Source organism: Scedosporium apiospermum (assembly GCF_000732125.1).
Source record: "Scedosporium apiospermum strain IHEM 14462 chromosome Unknown SEQ_SAPIO_0091, whole genome shotgun sequence".
In the NCBI taxonomy this organism is placed as follows: domain Eukaryota; kingdom Fungi; phylum Ascomycota; class Sordariomycetes; order Microascales; family Microascaceae; genus Scedosporium; species Scedosporium apiospermum.
Window position 1 is genome coordinate 418,894 of NW_015971792.1, and position 20,016 is coordinate 438,909.

Genomic DNA, 20,016 nt, shown 5'->3' on the forward strand with positions numbered 1-20,016 from the left:
ATGAACCGAACACGAAGCACCTCGACCGAGGGCACCTACATCGGCTCCGCCGAATCCCCCACCGCCCTCAAACGACCACCAAGCAGCGCTGCGCCCTCGCCGACGCCATCCTCTGCCATCCTCCCGCCGACGGCAAGTCGGCCTCCTAGCTCACTTGCGACGACGACGACGGCAAAGGAGCGGCCAAAGTTTAGCTCGTTCGAGTCGCAGAGGATAGAGCCCCGTCGGAGTCGCACGCCGAGTCAATCCCAAGCGACCGCTAGCAGCAGCGCACAACAGCATCCCGCGCCGAGACAGGGACAGCAGCAACAAGGGCAGAGAGTAATAGCAGGGCCAGCAGCAGCAGCAGCAGCAGTCGCACAGGAGGGCACGAGTACGCCGCGGGGGCAAGAGAGGGACGCGAGACTTCAGCCCGAGGTAAAAGCTGGGGACGTGTTTCGGCCGGACGACGAGAATCCCTCGCAGTTTACGTTTTACCGCGAGGGGACGCCGACGCCTTCGGAGCGGTCGTTGGAAGTTGGCAGGGGTGTCGCTGGGGAGAGGGAGAAGAGGAGGAAGAGTAGGCGGGCTTCGAGGAGGGCGAGGTTTTCGCTTGCTACGGTTGGGTTTCCTTATATCGAGCGGCCGGGTGGGAGGAGAGATGATTCTGATGATGATGATGACTCTGATGACGACGAGGAGGGAGATGACGATGGGAGGAGGAGGAGAAGGGGGGCGGCTGGTGCGGGTGGCTGTTGTGCGTTGTCGAGGACAGTGGTGTGGGCTCTTTTGATAACGGCGTTTGTTATCATCGTGGGTCTCGGAGTTGGGTTGGGCGTGGGACTTGGAAGCCAGTCGAAATCGAAGAGCGGAGGTGCCGAAGCGTAAGTCAAAGAACTCTTCCCCCCAAATCTTCTAATGCCAATCGACTTCGAACTAACATCTCACACAGAGCAACCTCGGACCCCGCAACTCCAACCGCAACACCAACCTCAACCCCCTTCACAGCCTCCACCTCTCCCGCCCCCGCCCCGATAACATGCCCAGCCTCCAACCGCGCCCGCTACTCCGTCCCCGCCTCCTCCTCGCCCTCCGGCAGCACCAACAAATCCTTCCTCATCTTCTGCGGCATCGACTACACCGAAGGCACGGAGGAGCTCGGCGAGGTGAAAGCGTCGGACATGGAGGAGTGCATCGATAGTTGTGCGGAGCGGGAGAACTGCCGCGGGTGCGGGTGGGGGTTCATCGTCGGGGACGTGGACGAGAGGTATCGGTGTTGGTTGAAGGGGGAGATTGGGTTGAACCATGTTGCGAGGCAGAATTGGACGTTTGCTTTGTTGCAGGAGGAGTAGATGGGAACTGGAAGAGGAGAGGACTGTAGGAGGGATGCCGAGAGAAGGATTGTAAGAGAGGGGAAGGGTGGTGATGATTTTTGGGTATAGAAGGGGAGGAAAGGGCTTTTCTACGAAGAATCACGCAATTCGAATTGGGCAGGTTTGGCGCATCTTTTTTTTCTTTTCTGGAGTCGGCGGCGGAGGAAAGGCAGCTGAGCTTTCTCGGTGCCTTTCTCCATTTCCATTTTCAACTTATTATTTCATGTCTCCAGCTTCAATGCCGGGTCTCGTTCATCATCCATCTCACGCATATCGATGCATCCATCAACGATCTATTTCATTTTTCTTCGTCTTCTTCTTTCTCTCAAGATACCACCCCTTAGATAGCTAGCTAGCTCAAGTTCCACGTCAGTGGATAATAATAATGTCTAACCATCCCAACCTTCATTCCACAGCTTTCGCGCCGGCCTCCGCGGTTGCTTGGATCTTTCCGATCTCCCATGATGTCAGTTCGAGTTCCGTGAGACAATATCATCGCAAATGACATCACCCATCATCCCTTGCATCAAGGTCAATCCAAGTCAATCCAACCCATCCTCGGCCATTCCCGTCTCTTCGATGCCGTTCCCCCCCTTCCCTCATTTAGCATTGTCCTAATTGAGTCTAATCACTGGGGAAGGAAATGGAAGGGAAAGGGTAGGAAAGGGTGGTCTGATAAGCAGGTGACGGCATGCATCACCAAAATCAGCCTTATTGCGAGCCAATTGATGCGCGCTGCTTCCCCGCTTCCTGTCGCCTCCGTCAGTTCCGCAGGACCGGGGAACTCCACCGGGAGACCCAAGCATTAAAAAACACGCAAAAACGCAATGGCGGAACGGGGGCGTTTAGTAGTAGCGAGCTAGCGAGTTAGCTGTGAGAGCAAGAAAGAAAAATCATGATCCTAAGACCTTTGCTCGGGTTATACGACACATGCCCAGTAGCTATGACGAATTTTGCGTGCCTTTTGCAGCTGGATAGCATGAGCGGGAAGCTTGAGAGGTTCAATCACACCACCGGAGTACGGAGCAGAAACCTCGATGGAAACGAAGACGTAGCGATGATGCTTTCGTTGAAGACGTATAAGAACGGGAGATGATTCCCTTGACCCTCCTTTTCCCTTCCTTTTAAACAGCTTCTCAGTGCATCAAAATCACAAAGTAGCTTTACTTCGAGCTGAAAAACATTTCCAAAATTACTGAATTATCAATTGTCAGTACCTCAAACCATATCAAAGACATCAGTTTCAAGCAAGAAAATCAATCCCAACACAATGCCTGAAATCTCCGACACCCTCTTCCACACCCTCCTCACCGTCATCGACTACCACGTCGACAAATCCGGCGGCACCCAATCCACCTGGGTCCTCGGCACGCACACGACCCTCCCGGGAGCCAAAGCCTTCTCCAAGCGCGCCCTACACGAGCTGGGCTACGAAAAGGACGACTTCGCCACGTACGAAGAAGCCTCGGCGTCCACGGGCGAGTGGAAGTACGGCGACGGCGTCGTCGTGCACGCCCAAGCGCCGGCGGGTCAAGTCTTCAACGTGAGCATCGACACGACGCCCAACACGGAGAAGCTGCCGACGGCCGAGGGCACGGACGAGCTGAAGCTTCCCCCGGGGACGGACCACGTGCACTACGTGCTGCAGACGAGGATAGATTACAACAAGGATAGGAACGGAGCGGATCAGACTACGGAGGTGCAGGGGACGTATGTGAGGCGCGGGGATGCGTTGATCGGGGCTAAGGGGTTGTTGAATAAGGCGGATTATGAGGAGTATGACGAGCGTGACGAGAATGATTTGAGCGGCAAGTGGGAGTTTGGCGAGGACGTGGTTGTTCATGCTGTTTCGAGCACGGGTGAGAACTTCAACATTGCGGTGAGGACGGTGCCTGGAGCGCACGAGAAACACAGCAAGAAGAAGGCTTAAGGGAATGTGCCCGGAGCAGGCTGGGCATGGTGATGCGTTGTGTTTGTTCGAGTGTTTTGTTTGCATTAGGTTGTGGCTAGCAATGGGGGGAATAATATTACTGGAATAAATATATATAATATGACGCCGATATCAGCACTCGGAGTTGGTGATGTACATCTGGACGAAGCTCAGGGAGAGCGGGACGAGGGCATCATGAATCTCGCACCTGCCATTGCCACTGCCACGACACTACGATGCAGCCCATCCTGTTGTATACACACCGAAGGCGTAACCCTTTACTAAATGATTTTTCGTAGCTTGCATCTAAGCATATCCGGTTCCCTGTACGTGAGACATCAGGGTTGAGGCTCTGGGCGGGCAGGTGCTGCAGCAATGACACTGGAATTTGCAGAGTCCGTTGATCGTGGTGATAAGATCCTAGGGGGCCTAATTGTGTTACCATTGTGAATGGCGTAATGCGAGGGCCAATATCTCGATATCCCCATCAGCTTGCTGTATCTTGACGTAGGCAGGTGGATCCGATGATCGTGTCCGTCTTGGCGGAAACCACCGAAGCTTTGGTCTTTTCCACTCCCGAGCTCGCCGCTGCTTGTCACGTCATTGATTGATAGGAGGAGGAGAGAACGGAAATTAGTTTAACATCGGACGGGGATTGAGTGATACGCTAGAGAAGAATTGGAAGAGAGCCACATGCCCCCAGGGGGATCATAGCATCAAGCTCATGTCCTCAAGTCCTTCGTCGGCTAGAAATCGCAATGTCGCAATGTCCAAAGCCATGTGAATTCATGGATTCATTTGTCCGACCTTGGACCACATCCAAGACAAGACGAATCCACTCAAACGATTCACGTGACCTCGTGTTTCCCTCGCGTCTTCTGCCTTCCCCACTTGATCAGAAAAACATCTCGGACAAGGGTTCTGCTCTCCACCTGCAAACGCGTCTTCCTCAAGTGAATTGATTCTCCTCCGCGCTCCTTCAAATTCCGTGGAAAAACAAAAAGCTACTCCGTGAAATGTCTTTATAACCCCACCCATGGGCACTAACGTCCAACCCGAATTGCCTGGGCTAGAGAGCCCGGAGCAGCTACTCGACGATGACTTCGATGATCTTGACGTCCTGGAAGCAGAAGCCGCTCTTCACGATGAAACCAATCCCGCGCTGGAGGAGCCGGACAAACCGAAGGACGGCGAGACGACTGCGAAAGATGTAGCTCTAAAGGAAGAAGATACCCACGACACCCTCAAATACCAGCTCCTTGGCCCTAGTCTAACGAAAGCCGGTCAAGATGCCGTCGACCAAACAAAGGTAGACAAACCCCTCGTGTATTTATTATTATTTTTTAAAGTATTATATATATATATATATATTTTTCCCTTCCAATTCGAAACAGATCGATCTAAACCTTTCTGTCCTCTAGGTCGCCGAAATCATCTACAACGCCTCCCGCGGCTCCAAATTCTTCCACCGCGAAGAAGCCCGCGACAAGCTCCTCACCGAGAAAATCGACCGTATTCTCGCCCGCCAACGAACCCTCACGGAACCTCAACTGACCCGTTTCCGCCGCGAAGCCGACGCTCTCCTCGAGCAGCTCGAGGCCACGCGCGACCTCTCGCAGTACATTGTCCACGTCGACTGCGATGCGTTTTATGCGGCCGTGGAGGAGTTGGATAGGCCCGAGTTGAAGGAGGTGCCTTTCGCAGTAGTAAGCAATACCTCCCCCTTAGAAATGGATTGAAAAAGAGGAGGCAGAAAGAAGCGATTTCTCTGACACTCTCTCCTAGGGCAAAGGTGTCCTCACCACCTGCAACTACCACGCCCGCCGCTTCGGCGTCCGCTCCGGCATGGCCTCCTTCGTCGCCACGAAACTCTGCCCCCAACTCATCCTCATCCCCAACGACCACGCCAAATACCGCGCCAAAGCCGCCGAGGTCCGCGACATCTTCGCCGACTACGACCCGCGCTTCGAGAGCGCCTCCATCGACGAGGCGTACCTCAACATTACTGCCTACTGCGCTGCCCACGCTGACGATCCCAGGGGAGAAGAAGGAGAAGAATCAAGCGGAGGGGGAGATCCCGCCGAGGTGGTGGCGCGCATGAGGAAAGAGATCCACGAACGTACGGGCGTGACGGTCTCGGCGGGGATAGCACCCAACGCGCGTCTCGCCAAAATCTGCTCCAACGTGAACAAGCCAAACGGGCAATTCGTGCTGCCCAACGAACGGGCCGAGATCATGCGGTTCGTGCGGGACCTGCCGACGCGCAAGGTCAACGGCATCGGGAGGGTGATGGAACGGGAGCTGGCGGCCGTGGGGATCGCCACCTTGGGGGACGTGTACGAGAAGCGCGAGTATGTGAAGCCCCTCTTCGGCGAAAAGGCGTATTCGTTCCTCATGCACGCGTACCTGGGCCTGGGACGCACGCGGATCCAGCCTGCGGAGGAGTACGTGCGCAAGAGCGTCGGTACGGAGCGCACGTTTCGCGCTATCAAGGATCCGGGCGAGTTGAGGGACAGATTAAGAAAAACAGCGGGGGATCTGGAGGGGGAGTTGGAGAAGGCGGGGGTCAAGGGACGGACTGTCGTTTTGAAGGTCAAGCTGCATACTTTTGAGGTGTTGACAAGACAGGTTGTTGCGCCGAAGGTGGTCTGGAAGGCCGATGATTTGTATGCGCTTGCGTTACCGATGTTGGTGAAGTTGGAGGAGGAGGTCAGGGCGAGTCCCGTGGGGAGGAAGGATGGGTTTTGTATTCGGTTGATGGGGATTCGGTGTACGCATCTTGTTTCGTCCAAGAAGCCCGATACGGCGGCTTTTTTCGGCCTCCGGTCCAAGGCCTCGGCGGAAGAAGACGCTTCGTCGAAACGTCGTCTCCCTGAACTTGACTCGGACGGGTGGGAAAAGTGGCCCGAAGAGGAAGCCGACGGCGACGACAATCACGACGTAAGGCCTCAGACGTCAAATAATACCGAAGAACCACCCCCGTCTCCTCCCAAACCCCAAGATGAAGAAACCGAAGAGCTCTGGGACTGTCCCGTTTGCGCACGCCCCCAAAGCGCCGACGAGCGCCTCTTCAACGAACACATTGATCTTTGCCTCTCGCGGCAGACCATCCGCGATGCGGTGCAGGAGGACGGGGTGACGGCTGCGGCGGTTCCCGAGGCCGATCGAGCTCCGCCTATGGAAACTTTCGCGAAAAAGAAGAGGGGGAGGCCAAAGGGAGGTGGGGTGGAGAGGGAGCGGAAGAGGGAGAGGGGTGGGGGGGATCCGAGGCAGATGAAGTTGTTTTTTGGATGATGCTTTTATGATTATTGATGATTCTACATGTTGTTAGTATAGCATGGCATGGCATGGCATGGGGCGTTCTGGAGGGTAGACACTGCATAGTTCTGATATATTTCAAACAAATGTGCAAAAAAAAAAAAAAAAAAAAATGATAGCATACAATAAAAGTTCCTATAAAAACACGACTTTGCTATCACGATCAGTAAAGCCGAACCGAAACCCAAAAGAAATATGGAATCTATATCAATTCTCTTCAAACCCCTCTTCCTCTTCCTCATCTTCATCACCATCCCCCCCATCTCCTCCCACCCCCGTAACCCGATCCAGCACAACCCACAACCCTCTATGCCGTCCCTTCAACATAACCCCCACAAGCACCAACCGACTCGCAACGGCCCACCCGCCCGCGAGACTCACCGATGCCCTCTCCAACCCGACCGACATGCCCACGCACCCGTACGCCGACACGACCTCGAAGGCGACGTGGAAGGGGTTGACAGGCGGGCGGTGGTAGTCGCCGTGGTCCATGGGGTCGGAGTCGGAGGCGTGCGGAGCGTAGATTTCCAGGAGGGTGATGAGGATGGTGGAGGCCGAGAGGACCCAGAGGTCGTGGAGGAGTTGGCGGCGGATTTTTTGGCCGAGGATGGAGGGGCGGGAGGATGTGTGGTGGTCTCGGTTGCGGCGGGGCCTGGCGGAGAGGATGGAGGTAAAGCGACGGAGAGCGGTCTGCAGCGGGTTATTGTGTGTGGCGGTAGCAGTGGGAGAAGTGAGTACTAGGTCTTGGGGGGGTTGGGAGCTGCTGGACGGGAGGAGACGGCCTAGTTCGGGGTCGTCTGAGGTTGCGGAGGAGGACGAGGAAGAGGAGACAGCGTCGAATTTGGCATGCATCGCGAGAGCGCCGGAGCGTTCTTCCGAGACGTTGGAGTGCCGCATGGCGATGACGATGGGGTAGGCAGAGATGTACATCATGACCATGTACAGGACCTGGAGGCTGGTGTATAACTCTGACACGGGAACCACGTAGAAGCCGGTGCCTCTCACAGCTGCTCGAGATTGTTAGTACATATATTCAGAACAGCTCATACATATCAGCCCAGACCAAACTCACATATAGCCTGGAACAACCCATCCAGAATCCTAGGCCCAACAGGAATCCGCTCCACCGCCGGATTCCCAATACTCAACACCTCAAACGCCACCCAATCAATCGTCATCGTGGCCACCAACATGCCCACAAGCAACCACGTCTGCCTCGCCGGGAACAAATGCGTATACACCTGTCTCGGATACTTGAGAATATACAACAGCGTCGCCTTCTCAGCGACAAACAACCTCTCGGGCGTTAGTAACTTCAACCCCTCCAGCATACACCAAACCATCAACCGCAAAAACGCCGGAAACGCCGTATTCCCCGCAAGGATAAGCGACGCGAGCAAAAACAGCACGAGGAACGAATGCTGAAAGGGCACGAGGTTCGCGTCCAGCAGCGACATGCCGCAGTTGTTGAAAGCCGACCCGGCGTAGAAGAAACCGGCCCACCACGCGCCGACGCCGTAGCCGCCGTACTCTTCGACAGCGGAGGCGTAGTGCCGGGAGATCCAGGCGCCGAGGATGAGGGCGCTGACGAGGACCCAGAGGACGGCGTACAGGGGGATGATGAGGGCGAGGAGGTTGAGGGCTTGGTGGTCGCGTTGAGCGAGGCGTTCGGATTCGGAGCCGGGGCCAGTGGCGGCGGTACTTTCGAGGAGGAGGAGCTGGGAGGCCGGATCGCGGTCGCCGTCTTGCTTGTCTTTTTTGGCGGGGAAGAGTTTGCGGAAGTTAAACCAGGCGCGGGGGCTGCTCGAGGGGCGCGAGGACGAGTCGTCGGAGGGATTATCAAACGGGGAAGGGTGGAAATGGACGTGGCTGTGGCTGTGGTGGTGACTCTTATCCTCGCCGGTCGATCCCGAGTGATGAAGCATCGCCGTCAGCGATCCGTGACCATCCGCAACCGACACTCCGCTCCCCACGCCACTCGCCAACCCACCAGCACCCACATCCGGCTCCTCATCAACCTTCTCCTTCTCCTTGGACATGATCTTCCTCAAAATCATCGGCGGCACATCCACAACGCTACTTAACGTCGTAGCCCCACTACTCCCCCTCTCCCTCCTCCTCCCCTGTCCAAGTCCCCCAAGCCCATATCCCCCCCCTCCTCCACCCCTTAAATCCGCCAGCGCAAAGCCACCATCCAATCCCTTCCTCACCCTCGCCAACCTCATCCTCTCAACCCTCTTATGCCTCCTCACCAACACGGTCCAAAACGACACCCACATGGCGCTCCCCAACGTCATGAGCACCCACAACATCCCCTGCTGCCCGCCCGTCAACGCGCTCAGATCAACCGTATTGAGCCCCGTGTTCGTCACGGCCGAGACGACCAGGAACAGGCTGTCGACGTAGCTGACATCCTCGCGGTCCTCGACGTCCGAGGAGATCCAGAACACAACGGAGAAGAGGAGGCTCAGGAGGACGAAATAGATGTAGTGAAGGGTGACGAAGTTGAGTGGCGGCAGCCAGGGTCGGAGGTCATCGATTAGGGCTTCGAGGTGTGGGTGGCGCGAGAGGAGGGCGGACCAGGTGGTGTTGAGACGGGATTTGGAGGCCATTTTTGGGACGTCGCGGGCGTAGGCATTACGGAGAGGGAGGGGAAAAGCGACTTCGTTCTGTTTGACTCTGTGTCCCAGTTAGAGTCGAGAGGCTCTATTGCGCTTGCGCTCGTACTGGCGCTCTTTCTCCTTCGGCGTCGTCGGGAATATCAAATTGGTCTCGTGAGTTATTCGCGAAGAAGTAAAATAAAAATCGGTACTAAATTTATCAATTGATCTCTAACGCATCCTGGGCCCTCTGCGTCCAAAATTTTCCGTCGGGCCCAGGGAAACTATTGATTATAGACCTTCATACTCGATTGATTCCATGATGTTGTGTGGTTCAGCTCGAGTGTTTTCCGGAAGAAAGGAGGGAAAAGAAAGAGAGGAAGGGAGAGGGAAGGAAAGATAGATTAGGCCGTTTCGCGGAAATACGTGTCGTGTTTTATAGGGGGAAATCATCGTGTGAGCACATTTGGCTTTGGTTTGCTTTTCAGGGCGAGTTTCGGAGCAGGGAGCTCAGGGAAGGAGCTAATGTGGGAAGTATTGCTCAACGCGGGTACAAGATAGGAACCAAAATTCCAGTGATGCGCGGGTATCTCAGATAAGGCGCGACATTACACCGCATCAAGCATCTCTTACATATTGCATCGAGCTTCAGATTTATGGGTTGCGCTAGAGACAATTGAATCTCAAACTGATCTGGGGTCTCGCCTTCAGATAGTATCACAAGAAACGTTGACCAAGCGAGTGAAGCTACGTGATCACGAAAATAAAGTATTGGCACAAATCTTGCTTCTTCCAACGACATGACACGCCCATGAATACGCGTCACCAATTTAATATGGCTAGTGTGTCCGCCCTGGTTGGTATCTGCTTGCTGTACACATGTGTGCTCAGTTCAAAGTGCTTGTATTAAACCAGGCTCGCAGTAGTTCTGCAAGAATCAGCATCTCCATCCCAAATCCGTTGGTTGCTTCGACTTTAAACAGGAGCCCCGTCTTGCTAGATGTACAGCCAATCAAGAATGCCTTTCAACCTGGCCATCGCTCCGTTCCAGAGCCAGCCCCAAGTCCTGAAGCGGTGAAACGCTATGTTAATCTCGAAGATGTCCCCGCCGCCCTTGCCATCCTTTTTACATTCCACGATACGTATGGTGTCTCTGGTAACCTCCATTTGCACGTCGTCCTTGCAGCTCTTCTAGAGCTCGTCGCGCTGCAAGATCACGGCATGTTAGAACTAGCCTGGTAGCATGCCATCCGACATATTCTGTTGGCGTACCTTGTCCTTTTCCTTCTCTTCAGTAGTCTTCTCCTCGGAAGGTTTCTCGTCGGAAGCCTTCTCGGGAGCCTTCTCGGGCTTGGGAACACCGGCAATGCCGATGAGCTCAGTCTCGAAGACTAGAAATAGAAGAGTCAGCCTTATATGTTCTTGTACCAGCAATCATCGAAACGCCATACCGAGAGTCGAGCCGGCGGGAATGGGTCCGACGTTTCGCTGGCCGTAACCGAACTCGGGGGGGATGGTAAGAGTGCTATATCGAGAGAATTGTTAGCAAACTGCCATGCGACAAGTGTATCGCCGGCCGACGGACCAGCGACCAGCTGAAGGTTCGTAGACATGAAGGTGAACATACCGCTTCTCGCCAATGCACATGTCGAGGAGACCCTCGTCCCAGCTATCCAACCGTTAGCAATTGCACCCACTCGACGGATATTTCGAAAAGGTGAGCGAAAACGAACCCCTTGATCACCTGGCCAGCGCCGAGGGAGAACGAAAACGGCGTTCCACGGTCGTAGCCTATCTCGTCAGCACCACAGCACCACAGCACCACAAACACTTCCGGAAAGGAAGAAAAAAAAGCAAAACAAAAATAAAATGACTGCGCGATAGAGTCAAGGCACGGGAGGAGATACGCACTGGCGTCAAACTTCTCGCCATTGGAGGCAAGAGTGCCACGGTAGTGCACTTCAATCTTGTCGCCCTTCTTGGTCTTGCGCTCGCACTCGACGGGGTTGGTGACGTCGATCTTGATGCCCTCGTCGGCGGCGAGGACGCCAATGGCCGCGGTGGCCAGGAGGGCGATGGTGCCAGCAAGGAGCTTCATTGCTTTGGTTGATGAACGGTGAGTATGGAAGAGCTGGGAGAGAGATGGGGGATTCAGGTGGAACAGGTGGCAGTCGTGGGGATGATTGAGAAGCACGTTGCTATTTGGATTGGGGTAACGTGGAGGTTAGTGCTAGAGCTTGCCAGGATACGGGGAAAGGTACTTGTATTTTAGTGGTGGCACATACTAGAATCAGGTATCTCGTGGGCAATGGGAGCTGGGGAAGGTGCAATCTGGCCTTGCATCATTTAATTATGTATAGTGGAGGCAGGTGTCACCTTTGAGAGCACCATTGATTGGTCAATTCATGTTATGGTGCGCCACACCCGCCTATGGTGCATTCAACACTGAAGTTAGCAGGGCAGGAAGCTTTCCTGTTGCTCAAAACTCTGTCCTAATTAAGGACTATGACTTCAGTAATGGATGCATCATGTTCCTATTCTGCAATGTGACGATGTAAACTACCTGAGCTACCCGGCACAGTGGCATACGACCTCGGTGAAAAGACCAAACTCACCGAGAGTTTCCATCCGCTCAGAAGCATGCGAAGGACGGGGGGCCGAAGTCCCCTTTCGCGATATGCAATGTTACCACGGCGGATGCCTACTTGATGAGAAAGGTCGCCTCGCACACCATTCTGTACGAGCGTCTGGCGGTCTTCGATGCTCAAGGTTCGTCGTGACGACACCTATCCTCTCCCAGGGAGCTCCCACCTCAAAATGGAACAGGAACGCCGCCGACTTTTCCTTATGACCAAAGCCTATCGTGCCTCTGATACGCAGCACGATTGCTACCCAGAGCTCCTCGACTAGACGACGATGGAGGCCTTGAGTCCGGTCTGGGTCTTTGCTTAGGGAGACTGCGCCGCCGAATACGATGTCGCCGCCGTACAGGACGGCCTTCCAGGGCTCGGAATCCGAGCCGCTATTGTAAATGTATGCGTCAACCGCAGTGGCAGTTATCGCCCTGTAGCAATTTTGCGGCACTCCCGCCATCGTCGAAGACTTGTCTAATCTCGAAATCGGCGAGAGAAAACGTGTTCGTCGGCTTGTCCCGAGGGACAATAGGAACCTCAATCGAAAATCCATTCAAGCCCCCAAGACCACTTGAGGGAAGTGCTTTTCCACCTCGCCCTTCTAGCCTGTCCAGGGCCAGCTCGGGGATTCCTTTCACCCGGGATCCCCGAGTTTCCAGCAGAGGCCGCGGGCAAAAGTCTTGAGGATTGTCGGTGTCCCGTTGTGAGGGCGGGCTCGTACAGGATATCGAGATTCCGCGAGGTAATGAACCGGCATAGGGAGCTCCGGAAACATGCTCATGACGTCGAGAAACACTTTGAGAATATCGTACTCGTATGTGAGGGTTGCACTAGGGATACTCTTGGACACGATCCCAGATGTAGCAGGTGTTGACCTCCGGCTCCCGTTTTTCTTGGGGGGGGGGGGGAAGAGTGTCCAGTCCTGGGGTATCTGTGTCGTGGAATCGCCGTTTGCTCCCGCCGTTTCGGAAGGGGGCTAGACTGCTTCACGAGCATGGAGACGATTGCACTCGTAAAATACCTCGTTCTCGGTAAATGTTAGGAGGCCTCGTGACATGAGGCCTTCTTGGTATGTCCGTCCGCGCGTCCACCACCTCGATGCCCGGGTAGCAGTACGAGGGTTGTCTTGAATCTCTGTCGGGACACCATTGTCGATATTTCTGTATGGGCGGTGGCGAAGGGGCCGGGCTCTGCTTCCACCCGAGAGGCCAGATGCCGAATCCTCGCCGGCTGCGGCCACGATTGTGACATCGGCGCTATTGCACACGCTATGCACGACCTGGAGCTGAACAGTTTTAACCGATTCGTCGCCTTCGACAATGAGTCTTCGACAACGCAGAGCCGGTCTATCAGCAGCGACTCTTCATCCGGGTGGAAGCGGGAGAGTTTCCGCGTCGAAACCTTCATCAAACCAAGGCTTTTGGAGCTAACATGTCCATAAATTGTGAGGTAAACTTGACCTTTCCCATATCAGGGGTAGGTTTCTGCCATCGGTTGACAGAGGCGGCATACCTTTTGCTCCAAATGCTCATCAATGGAAAGTATGTCGCATATGAACAAGCTTGTCCCAGCGCAGACATGGTTTTCGATACGTTGACAAGTTTCACAGAACCCATCGACCTGTTCTGTGCCCTTCGCATTATTTTAATAAACAACGTCAGCGTCTTGACGAGACCCGGTGCCCAACGATACAGTCGACGGCTCTTCCGTCTCGAAGCTACTACTACTACTACTCAAACCGGAGGGGCTATTTCTTCCACTGTCCTTGTGTCCAAACTCGCTGGATATGGTTAGCATACATATCTGATTTAGAGATTACTACGGCTATGTAGGGATTGTACAGACCTTTATTTGCCGCCGACAGTTTCCAACATTTCTATGATATTTCTGTTCCGCCGTTCAAGCGCTAGATCCCGTGGCGTGAGGCTGTCTTCGTTACGTTGATTAGGATCGACTCCAGCCTGTAGTAAGACGTCGATAATATACCGTCACCTCTTCTTGGCCGTGCAATGAAGCGGAGTACAGTGGCGAGTACGCATGAGGTCTGGCCTGGGGTCCTCCGCATCTTCGTTCTCATCGAGGGCGACCACGTTTATATCCACACCCAGTCCTAGGAGACAACCTACGATGCTCATATTCCCTGCCATCACTGTGTGCCAGAAGGGTGTAGCTCGGACGAAATCTTTGAGGTTGGGGTTGGCACCGCGGCTCAACAACATCTCAACGACACTCTGGTGCCCCGCGCTTTGCCCTTGAAGTCCCCAGCATCGACGCCTGTGGCCGTCACATTCATGAGGACTTGGGCTGTGTCCGTGTGCCCCTCGCAAGCTGCCGAGGCAGTATCTATTAGAACAGACAAATATCACTGAGCCTAACCTATTGCTCGCCTGCCCTCGGCGGTTTTCGTTGTTCTTGTCTTGATTGCCTCCGTAAGGCTACCCCGAACTCGGCGAATTGGCGGCAGGTCGGCCGTGCAGTGTTCCAGATATCCAATCATGTCCTATTCGGTGGCCCCAGCCTACATTGAGATTGAATTGAAGAATGTTGACTCTATTTCCATCAATGACCAGGCTCATATGATCTTTTGGACTCGACACAACTACGGCCTGGTCCAAGTCCAAGACGATGCATCGAGACTCCCTTCACTCCAGATCACTCACCCTCACTGATTTAGTGAGCTCCATCCTTTGATTTTCTTACCTCAATTATTCTTATCCTAACTTCTTTGTCAGGCCATTTGATCCCATTCGCCCAATGCTTCTATAATTATCAATTGACACGCCGACACCCTGCGGCCGGATTATTCTCTAAATTTAGTTCTCCCGGGCGCATTCGATGTCCATGCTCGTGCTCCTACTCAGTCACGCTTCGTGCTGAAGTTTGGAACCCAAAACTTAACTTCACACCCAAAAATGCGAGTTTGACCGAGTCAAGTTAGATCGTCGATTGATATCCCAATCTCTCCTTTTTACATCGGATATTCCTCTCTCGTCTTACGAAAGTACTCGGCCTAGGATTAGGCGTGAGCCCTCGGATCCCGCTCTCGTATCCGGTGTGTTCACATCCACTGGCTTGATCTTAATACGTGCCTCATTATCAAGCCATGACACGTCGTCGACGAAGGGGTCTAGTCCAGTCTCGAGTTCCAAGTCGGTCTGGACCACCGAGAATCCTAGAATAGCATCGCATCCGACGCCGCGTGACTTTGTTTCCCGCCTTCTTGTTTTTTTGTTTCTCTTTTCTTCTCCTGTTCTATTCCCGGCCTGTCGACGTGGACGTGAAGGCACGGGTCAATCGTTCAAGGGTGAAGTATCAATCTTGAAATCGAGCTATCACATGTGATGATTTTCCAACTTGTTGTACATTGTTACATGCAGAGTAAACTAGTTTATCCGCCCTGCCCGCTCCTGCCGGGGAAAGCAGCATGACAATGTGCCTTCCTTTGACTCTGATCAGTTCTTTCCTTGGGAAATTTTCATCCGACGCAAAGAAAATAATCGGTACACGATGTACCTTTGTAATGTTCAATGTCATTATCGTTGGAACGGAAAAGGATCAATGATACCGAACGCTCTTGCCATGTCCAAATGTGAGGAAACATAAACCTCTTGTTCTTGAATATCCCGTTCAATCTCCTCTCTCCCATTATCAACGCCAGAGGGCTGCCAACCACGCAGAGCACTATCGCGATGACTGTCGGAAAAGCGGGTCAACCACCCACTGCCGGTCTCGCGGTGTGTGCGGGGGCACTGGGAGCGAGCTGTCTAAGACCTCGAGCTCCTTCGCGACTTTAGTGGTCAACTAAGCCGGGTAATTCAGGCATCCATCAGCCCTACCATTTGGATGATTCAAGGTGCATCCGACAATCTAAACTAAACTACTCCTAGTGCCCGAGTCGCCCCTCCTGCAACCACCCACCCATCAACGTGCAGTAGCTCCATCGCTTTTCCAAGATGCCAGGCTTGCATGACACCAACCCACCCGAAGGTATCACCAAAACTACCCTTTGGCGCGTTCTCCCAAATACTGGATACACAACCAACCTCCTCATTTTTTGACTCATGCCGTTCACCGAGCAACGGAGTCGTGCAAAAAGAAGAAAACCCCTGATGCCCCCAAGAGCTTGCGGAGGGGAGCCTGGGGAGGGGCTCGTGGGTTGGGCGGCTCCTAGCCCCACCATCCAGGCAGCGACGTTGAAATCCAGGCAAACTCGAACAAGGTAGGATACGAGCATCAAGGTCTAGGTATCGGGGTGCGCCGACATCTTCGGAGGGGTTAGGAGGGGCATTCGAGGAGGAGCTCGGATTTGCGGAACCGAGCGCTCGGAGATGCTCGATGCTAGGCGAGGCTGCGTGTCGGCGCTGGATGCCCGAGTCTGTGGGTGCATGCTGAGATCAAGGTGCGTGTGTGTACCTGTGTACGCTCTCTGACTCACATAGTAGCTTCTCGAACTTGCAGGCGTATCTCTTGTCCCAAGTTGCAAAATGAGCAGTATTATGGCTGTGGCAATGGGTTCGCCTTGAACTGCCACACATGTAGTTTTTAGAATTCAATTTCCGATAGCTTATACAAAGGTACGACTGGCGCCAATACGGCCAGGCCACCCGCGCTTCCAACTGGATTTATTTTCTAAGCCTTCATGATTTAACACCATCGATGAGACCTGGAGACAACGAAACGAGCTCTCAAGATAATGGGCACCAGCAGGCACACTTTGGGGGGAAACATCGGACCCAAAGTTACTGAAAGGCTTGCATCCTTCAGCATCCACATCCCTCGCCCGCTCAGGACGGCGTGATTAAATGTGTTCCTGCATGAAAATTGATGTCCAGTGACAGCGCACTCGACTTTTGTCTGTCCCACACACTTCAATTGTTCATGAGACACTGCAGCAATGTTGTAGTCCCCGAGTCCACTTCCCCCTCCCCATCCCCCATCCTCCCGCAGTCTCCTACAGTACCCAATTCACAGTCCCATTGCTTCGCCCCTTCAATATTCCCCATCTGCCGTTCTCCCGTTACCGCACCGGTACATGATAATTGGTGCCCCCGCCTGTACTCGCAACCATCACAAAGCCCTTGACGCACGCAGCCCTATGCTGTGCTCCCGCTTCTGCGGGTCCATCAGAAGAAGGAGTAACAAGGATATTATCACGATTTCGACGATTTCAGGGTCTCCCGGACCGATAGCTTCATGTCAATCCTAAATTGAAACCCCACAAGTCGTCCAAAATATCTGCATCTGTCGCTGTATTGATTCCTCATTGATCACACGCTCATTTTTACCAACCTCTTTTATTTTTTTTTTTGTTTCACGAATTGCTTCGTGCAAAACATACAAAATCTGAAAATTACCCAAACCAGCTCTTCTGCCTAGCTTATCCCGTTCTCACCCGCAAAAAAAAAAAAAGTCGAATTTATCGACAAGACGCCGAAACATTCCACCGCAGTCCGCCAATCGCCGTCCAAAACACTGACCAAGTAAGGAGGCAGTGGGAAATCTGCCTGGGGTATCTAGGCATCCACGCCTTTAATCCTCTCCCTCGAGCTCAGTCCGGAAATTACGGACGCCTGTGTGCCTGGCACGTTTGGATTGTACTTCCCCCCGTCGCAGTCTCTATTTGCGGCTTGGACTGGACCGGATTGCTAAAGCAGGTGTCTGGCTGGTCACCGTGGTGCTCCACCCACTCGGGGAGGGTGTCACGGACACACATAATGCGCAGCCCCGCCAAGCGCCGCGAAAATTCGCAGATATGTGCAACACGCAGAGATGCGAACATCCCTTTTTTTTAGGAATTGGTTTACGAACCACCCGGGGCGCGAGCGAGCGAGAACTGCCTCCTTTTTCTTTTTCCTTTTTTTCCCACGGATTATCAAGAGTAACATTGGCATGTACTGTTCCCATTGTAGCATCGCTCATTCCTTTCATAGCATCTATACTTGGCTTACTTGTAGATGCTCTCCAGACTCGGCCATGGACCCGTTCTCTCACATTGTGACTAGTACCTCTCCGTCTCTCGTTCCAGAGTTGCCTGACTCAATATCCATTTTGTATAAATCAAGATGGTTTCCTCCGTCCCTTCATTCTTGGTCTCTTCTTTTCCTGACCAGATCAGAGCAAGAGACCATCTCGCAGACCTCCAAAAGCCGTTCATATTAAAAAGTCTATCACGACTTACACCGACACCAAAACCAAACCCATCCTTTCCCCCCAAGCTACCAAAATGGCTTCCAACTCCTCCAACACCTACCCTAGCACGGCCTCCGGGTCGACTTTCTACTCCTCCGGAAGCCGTGAGCACCGCGAGTACGCTGCCGGTAAGTCCTTCCATGCACACCGAGCCCCGGTATTTTTTCAGCCCTTTCAGCCTCACCCGTCTCCCGAGTCCGATCTCTCGGCATTCTGCCTCTTGTGCCTACCAACGCATGCAAACCCTTTTTTTTACTTCTTCGTCTTGATTTCCGCTTAAAAATATTGGGATACAAGAAATTGTGAACCAAAAAAAGGCTAACATCTCTAGTTCCAGCTTTCCACACTTCCACTTCCACCACCACGAGAAAGGCGGTCGTTGTCCAGCATAACAAGGGGATCGAGGAGCCTTTCGCCCCGACCCCGTCTTCGTACGGATCGCAGGCCTATCGGGAGACTGCTTCGACCAAGTCGCGTTCTAGCTCTCAGCGTTAACGGCGGCCGGGGGCCTAACGATCGACATAACCAACCCGGCCCCCTGTTCCGACGGGGGGTTCCAGGGCTCCCTTCCGGGATCCAAGTCTTTCGGATCCGACACGGATATTTTGTACTGATATGGTTTGGAGAGCAAGGGAGTTGGCTATGATTTATGATGCATGGGGCGTTTTGTTTCCATCTTTTTTGTCATGAAGAGTTTTGGCCGCGAAGCCTGAGATGGAGGATGATGGGTGAGAGATTATGAGCGATGGCTTTCTTGGTTGTATGATTAGTGGATGGAAGTTACAGTTGCTTCTTCACTCGGTTTCCAATTTACGCTGCTTATTTTACTGATATCTGATTTGTTGGCATCGGGAAAAGGCGATGCGGCTCCTCTTTGTGCCAAGTTCTTCAGGTCTCTAAGTGCAGCCGAGAACTGGGGGCCTTACGGACTAGCCACGGGCAAAACGCGTCCCAAGCCAATGTGTCCGAGCTGATCACTCGTCGTCGCCCTTGCCGTCTCGCAACAGCACGGCGAGAGGCTATATCGATGTAGCAAACCTATTTTCCCTAAGAAAGACGCCGTTACCGACTCCCATAACCCATGACGTTGGACGTTGTTTACTCGTGCTTTTCGTCGTATTAAACCCCAGTCCATGTCCCTTGGCTTATTACTCTTCTCTCTCCCTCTCCGCCTTTTTTTCTCTTCTTCTTCTCCTTCAACCGTAGGTACGAATGTCAATCACACCTGGGGTCTAGAAGCAATCGTGAATCTTAACATTTAATGTCCCATCTTCTTAACTCATACAATTCAATCCCAAAATAACTCCGTCAAATATTCAATAAAAAATACAAATACCTCAACGACCACACGGTGCCGCGGGGCCCTTAAGCACCGCCCTCCCTCTTGGCGTACTCATCCTCGATGGCCTCCTCGTAACGCTTCTCTGCAGACCTCGGATCGTCGCGCAGGACGCCCTCGTTGACGAGTTTGTCGGGCGAGGGCCGTTGGGCAATCTTCCCCTTGAGAGTGTCGGCACGCATGCTCTTCTCGAGCTAAGATGGATCGCCAAGCGTTTGATTAGCTTCTTCCTCATTTCTTCTTCCTCTTCTTTTCGCACTTTCGATGAGATGGGAGAGGGGGGGTTACCTCCTTTTGCTGGCCCTGTATCGCAGGAGCAGCATTGGTATCGAGAAGAATATGTTCTATCACAACATGTGTCAGTATCCATTTTCCCCCCCTAAGACCAGAACGCCCGGAGCTCGGATGGGTAGGAAACGGGTTAAACGGGTTCTGCGCTGGTTTGGTTTCTGAGAGAAAAACAAAAGACGAAAAAGCGAGAAGAGCTGAGAGGGGGAAACGCACTGCCTATTAGTTCCTCGCGGGAAGGGCGAGTTTGGAGGTGATGCTCGAGGGAGTTTCGGCGCGAGGGGTCTCGGGATCGCACGGGGGAGATGGGGGTTTCGTCTATGGCATGCTCCTCAACGAGCTTCCGGTGTACTTCGGGGTCAGACAT

The 20,016-nt window shown here is 53.5% G+C and overlaps 6 protein-coding genes and 1 pseudogene across 6 annotated transcripts; 4 read left to right on the plus strand and 3 right to left on the minus strand.

Moving 5' to 3' along the window:
- On the plus strand, window positions 1–1,331 carry SAPIO_CDS4329 (uncharacterized protein; the record flags this gene model as incomplete). The annotated part of the gene is made up of 2 exons (XM_016786904.1): window positions 1–863; window positions 932–1,331. The coding sequence occupies 2 exons, from the start codon at window positions 1–3 to the stop codon at window positions 1,329–1,331; spliced, it is 1,263 nt and encodes a 420-aa protein (XP_016643506.1).
- A 1,291-nt stretch (window positions 1,332–2,622) lies between these two features.
- On the plus strand, window positions 2,623–3,282 carry SAPIO_CDS4330 (annotated as a pseudogene; the record flags this gene model as incomplete).
- A 1,036-nt stretch (window positions 3,283–4,318) lies between these two features.
- Window positions 4,319–6,576, plus strand: SAPIO_CDS4331 (uncharacterized protein; the record flags this gene model as incomplete). Its single annotated transcript, XM_016786905.1, has 3 exons — window positions 4,319–4,591; window positions 4,704–4,988; window positions 5,068–6,576. The coding sequence occupies 3 exons, from the start codon at window positions 4,319–4,321 to the stop codon at window positions 6,574–6,576; spliced, it is 2,067 nt and encodes a 688-aa protein (XP_016643507.1).
- A 231-nt stretch (window positions 6,577–6,807) lies between these two features.
- SAPIO_CDS4332 (Cation transporter) lies at window positions 6,808–9,521 on the minus strand (the record flags this gene model as incomplete). Its single annotated transcript, XM_016786906.1, has 3 exons — window positions 6,808–7,607; window positions 7,673–9,279; window positions 9,508–9,521. The coding sequence occupies 3 exons, from the start codon at window positions 9,519–9,521 to the stop codon at window positions 6,808–6,810; spliced, it is 2,421 nt and encodes an 806-aa protein (XP_016643508.1).
- Window positions 9,522–10,391: 870 nt separating this feature from the next.
- On the minus strand, window positions 10,392–12,293 carry SAPIO_CDS4333 (Peptidylprolyl isomerase; the record flags this gene model as incomplete). The annotated part of the gene is made up of 7 exons (XM_016786907.1): window positions 10,392–10,406; window positions 10,473–10,591; window positions 10,652–10,725; window positions 10,828–10,869; window positions 10,934–10,991; window positions 11,112–11,398; window positions 11,932–12,293. The coding sequence occupies 7 exons, from the start codon at window positions 12,291–12,293 to the stop codon at window positions 10,392–10,394; spliced, it is 957 nt and encodes a 318-aa protein (XP_016643509.1).
- A 5,763-nt stretch (window positions 12,294–18,056) lies between these two features.
- SAPIO_CDS4334 (uncharacterized protein) lies at window positions 18,057–18,517 on the plus strand (the record flags this gene model as incomplete). Its single annotated transcript, XM_016786908.1, has 2 exons — window positions 18,057–18,150; window positions 18,360–18,517. 2 exons carry the CDS (start codon window positions 18,057–18,059, stop codon window positions 18,515–18,517), a joined length of 252 nt encoding a protein of 83 aa, XP_016643510.1.
- An 870-nt stretch (window positions 18,518–19,387) lies between these two features.
- SAPIO_CDS4335 (uncharacterized protein) lies at window positions 19,388–20,016 on the minus strand (the record flags this gene model as incomplete). Its single annotated transcript, XM_016786909.1, has 3 exons — window positions 19,388–19,555; window positions 19,650–19,705; window positions 19,866–20,016. The coding sequence occupies 3 exons, from the start codon at window positions 20,014–20,016 to the stop codon at window positions 19,388–19,390; spliced, it is 375 nt and encodes a 124-aa protein (XP_016643511.1).